This window comes from Podarcis tiliguerta (genome assembly GCF_965153285.1).
Source record: "Podarcis tiliguerta genome assembly, chromosome: 13".
Lineage (NCBI taxonomy): Eukaryota > Metazoa > Chordata > Lepidosauria > Squamata > Lacertidae > Podarcis > Podarcis tiliguerta.
This window is the reverse complement of record NC_139546.1, coordinates 29,311,107-29,316,171: the sequence shown is the minus strand read 5'-3', so window position 1 is coordinate 29,316,171 and position 5,065 is coordinate 29,311,107. Positions and strand designations below refer to the sequence as shown.

Here is a 5,065-nt window from a genome sequence, read left to right as displayed (position 1 = left end):
AGATGCAAAGTTGTGGTGAACTGAACTCAAGCCTGGAAAAAAAGAGGAAGTGAGAAAGTGGATAGGGAGAAGTTTGTCTCTCTCTGTCACCTAATAGAAGAACTGTGTGGATACATGTGATGAAGCTGAAAGCTACAAGGTGTAGAACAGATAAATGCTAGTACTCCTTCAAAGGCAAACCACGGAATCCATTGTCACAAGAGACAGTGATTGTCAGCTACTTAAATGCAGAATCATAGCATTATGTAGTTGTGAGGGACCCTTGAATGATTTTTAAAGGGTTTTAGACAAAGACTATCAGTTTCTCCTAGCCTCAACAGCTATGTTCTCCTTCCACTATTTGAAGCAGTATGCCTCCAAATGCCAGTCTCTTGGAATCAGATATTCAGCCAAAAAACCAATCAGAGCTTTCAGAATTCATCATCCTTGGCTTTAAAAATCTGCAGGAGGTACACTTCTTGCTGTTCAGTGGATTCTTGATCATCTATTTATTCACTGTGCTGTGGAATACCTTCATCATCACCATGGCCATAGTGGATCAGAGGCTCAGAACTCCCATGTATTTCTTCCTTGGAAACCTCTCCTGTCTTGACATCTGCTACATCACTACCACCATTCCCCAAATGTTGCATCTCCTTCTGACAGAAAGTAGCACCATCTCCTACACAGGTTGTGTGCTCCAGCTGTTTTTCTTCTTTTCCTTTGTTGGCATTGAATGCCTTCTTTTAGCAGTAATGGCTTTTGACCGCTATGTAGCCATCTGCAACCCACTGCGCTATTCACTGATTATCAAAAGGAATGTTTGCCTGCAGCTGGCTACTGCCTCCTGGGTGGGTGGTTTTCTCAACTCTGCCGTACACACCTATTTTGCCTTTCAGTTACCCTTCTGTGGAGACAACCGCCTAGATGCTTTCTATTGTGACATTCCACCATTGCTGAAATTGTCATGTGGGGACATTTCCCTCAACCAAAAGCTCTTGTTAACCATTGGGTTGTTCATAGCCTGGACACCAATGTTCTGTATCCTTCTCTCATATGTGTACATAATTTCAAGTGTTTTGAAAATACGATCAACAGAAGGGAGGCAAAAGGCTTTCTCCACATGCTCTTCTCATCTAACAGTGGTTCTTCTGTACTATGGTAGTGCCATCTTCACCTATTTGAGACCTGTTCCCACAGAGTCATCAGTGAATACAAAGCTGATCCCACTTATGTATAGCATATTGACTCCCTTGTTGAATCCCATTATATATACATTGCGCAACAAGGATGTGAAGAAAGCTTGGCTAAACATAATGGGGAAGATGTGAATATTCTGCACAACATAGCGTTACAAGTTGTGTCTTAACAGAGTCAGAAATGAGATTAAATTCATATGATACTGATATATTCATTTGTATTATTTTACAGCTGCAAGCTTTTCAATGTACTATACAATTTTTTCATCATAGCACATTTATTAAGACAAATATCAAATCAATAGTTGTCAAATTTACCTGTATTCTCCTCCACTCCAATGATTTTGATGTTTCTCTGTAATGTATATGTATCTAGATTCAGATAGGTAGCCGTGTTGGTCCGATGCAGTAGAAATTATATATATATATATATATATATATATATATATATATATATATATATATAATGTCCCGTAGCACCTTAGAGACCAAATAAGTTTATTCTTGGTATGAGCTTTTGTGTGCATGCACACTTCTTCAGATAAGCTATTGGACATTTATTATTTTTACTTTTATATATGTATATTATACAGACACTTGTGTGGGCCCATTCTCTTGAAACAGTGTGGAATACAGTGAAATTATTGTGATGTCTTCATTATATATTTATTTATTCTATGTTTACCTTTTCCCATCCTTCAGTATTTATGCATTCCTCTCAAGTGTATTGAAATAGTCTGGTTCCACTATGAGTCAATTGCAACCCACTTCAATCTGTCCCTGACACAAAATAGTATTTGCCCCGCCTCTGCTATTTCTCCCCTGACCCTTCCAGTCAGCCCTCTTTCCTCCAAGACAAAAGTCCCTATTTTGGTGCAGAGAAAAATGCACGAGGTCTTGGAGGGCTCAGTTATTTCTCTAAATATTTAAACACTAAAGGAGAACATAAGTAGCTAGGGACAAGTAAAGGTAAAAGCTAAAGGACCCCTGACAATTGAGTCCAGTTATGGACGACTCTGGGGTTGTGGCTCTGGGGTTGCGGCGCTCGTCTCGCTTTACTGGCCAAGAGAGCCAACGTTTGTCTGCAGACAGTTTTTTCGGGTCATGTGGCCAGCATGACTAAGCTGCTTCTGGCGAAACCAGAGCAGTGCATGGAAATGCCGTTTACCTTCTGCTAACGCGTGCTCACATCTACGGATGTGGGTCGAAGTGTTGTATGGGCCTACACCCCGAGGAATGTCCTGATAGACTCTGGGTGCAGATTTTTGAAGGGGCATGAAGCAGTTGCCCCTGACAGGCACCTCTAGTGTGGCCCGGTCCAGCGCTCCTCTCCCGGCATCAGATGAACCAATGCTAATGGAGAGGAGCTCCAGGCAGGGCAGTCCTGTCTTCCAGGAACAGGAAGGATTTGAACAGGCAAGCACAGTGACAGCTTCTATGTAGAAGAAGTCACAGGGTGCTTGCACTTGCACTGTTAGATACGTGTACTAAGGTTTGCTTTTGTGCGTGGCCACACATTGCTCCAGCAGTCCAGCTCAGAGCACAAGACTGGGGAGGGGTGCCAGATGGCTACCCACCAGGAATGTGTGTGTGTGTGTGTGTGTTTAGTGCACCTCAGGAGCTACTATGCTTTGTCAATAAAGAAATAAACTACCAGCTGTTTGTCATCATTAGGTTGTGTGTGCTTGAGTCACCAGATATGAAATTTCCTATCCCTGGTCTATAGTATTGCTTTAACTTGCTTCTCTTTCAAGGATCAAGTGTTTTGCATTTATTCATCATTTCAATGAACTCAAATGATAAATATACTACTTATAGCAATTATTTCAGAACACTAAAAAAGAAGAAAAGCTTAGCCAATTCTTTTTTTTTTTCAACCTTAGCCAATTCTAAGCAAGTTGTACATGCCCTCTGAAGGAGCAGGTATGTAGTTTGGGGGTACTCATAAATGCTCTGCTATCACTTGAGGCTCAGGTGTCCTTGGTGGCATGGAGCATCTTCCATCAGCTTCGGCTGATGGCCCAGCTATGTCCCTATCTGAACAGGGGTAGCCTGACTTCTGTTGTCCATACTCTGGTATCTTCTAGGTTGGATTACTGCAACACATTATATGTATGGCTGTCTTTGAAGACAATTCAGAAGCTTCAGCTGGTGCAGAATTCAGAGGCCAGGTTGCTCACCAGGACAAGACAGTTGGTGCATATTACACCAATCCTGGTGTCAGGGACCGTGCTGAGGAGGGCTGCACTGAGGAAGAATGGTGGGAGACACCCCCTCTCCCTGATCCTGAATCTTTGCAGGAGCAGGTGGATAGTACAGATTTGGAACAGTGGTTTGCAGAGGGGAATAGTTCAGAAGGCAGAAGCTGGGAAATACTGGGTGGGGGACTGCCAGCAGAAGAAGCAGTGGAAGATAGATGGTTAACAGATTTAGTCTCTGGACAGCATTCAGCCCTCCCTTCCCCAAAGACACAGAGAGCCCAGAAAGTGTTAAAATAGAAAGTGCAGAGGGTACAAAATCAGATTACAAGACATAGGAGTAACGTAAATTAATAGGGATGGAGGGTGGGGGAGTGAGCCTTAATTTGGAGCACCACCATTTCTAGGGAGTTGTGTTCTTTTTCTCTCTCACTGTGATTATTAAAAAATCTAACTGGTACGACGTTCCTTTCGTTTGATCTTCTTATTTACCACCATGGGGGAGGAAGCCAATTCCTTTAAGACTGACACCTGGCTCGACTGCAACGGCTGCCAAATAGCTTCCGGGTCCAATTTAATGTGCTGCATTTGACTATAAAGCCTTTAACGGCTCAGGATTGCAATATGTCAAGAACCGCCTCTCCCCATATAAACCGTCCTGGACTCTGCATTTATCATCTGAGGCCCTTCTTCACGTGCCTCCTCCACATGAAGCCTGGAGGGTGGCAACACAAGAACAGGCCTTTTCTGTAGTGACTCCCTGTTGGTGAAATGCTCGCCCCAGGAATGTTCACCTGGCACCTTCATTATACATTTTTAGATGCCAATCAAAAATGTTCCTCTTCAACCAGGTCTTTGGCAGATAAATATTCTCCAGCCTTTTAAATGTGTCTGTGGGAAGTGGGGGGATAATATTGATGAATAAAGGATGACTGTCACAAAACCCTGAGAGAAAGGTGAGAGGATCATAAATAGCCAGGTGTCCACCACCACCAAAGGCCTCTCTTCTCTCTGTTTTGGTCACTGTGGCAGGAGGAATATAACAAAAACGTTGTCAATTCAATAAGACTGCAAACCTAGTCCCACTTACCTGGGAATAAGCCCTATTGATTTCAACCAGACATTCTCCTGACTAGACAAAATTAGGATTGTGTTCTTATTCTAGTATGAAGCTGTTTCTGGATAATTTGATAAAAAAAACCAGTTTTCCAATTCCTTGATTTTATATGGTTGTTTTATTTTCCTATTTGGAGAGCCAGTGTGGTGTAGTGGTTAAGAGCGGTAGACTTGTAGTCTGGTGAACCTGGTTCGCGTCTCCCCTCCTCCACATGCAGCTGCTGGGTGGCCTTGGGCTAGTGACACTTCTTTGAAGTCTTTCAGCCCCACTCACTTCACAGTATTTGTTGTGGGGGAGGAAGGGAAAGCAGAATGTTAGCTGCTTTGAGACTCCTTCGGGTAGTGATAAAGCGGGATATCAAATCCAAAACTCTTCTTCATCTATCCTCAGTCACAGCCAAAGTAGGCTGAGTTCATCTTAATCAACAGGTACGTTTATTAAAAGATTATTCTGTTCTATTTCAAGGCATGCCAATTAATTTTCACAATCAATCAGAATATTTGCTGCTTTTTCTTTGGAAAACAGGGTGGATTTCTCTTGGGCAGAAAATCCTCAAAGGCCTCCTTCATATT

The 5,065-nt window shown here is 42.7% G+C and overlaps 1 protein-coding gene across 1 annotated transcript; it reads left to right on the top strand.

Annotated features, from left to right (window-relative positions):
• Positions 1-350: 350 nt before the first annotated feature.
• On the top strand, positions 351-1,310 carry LOC310662126 (olfactory receptor 5V1-like; the record flags this gene model as incomplete). Its single annotated transcript, XM_083408895.1, has 1 exon — positions 351-1,310. The coding sequence occupies one exon, from the start codon at positions 351-353 to the stop codon at positions 1,308-1,310; it is 960 nt and encodes a 319-aa protein (XP_083265021.1).
• Between the last annotated feature and the right edge of the window lie 3,755 nt (positions 1,311-5,065).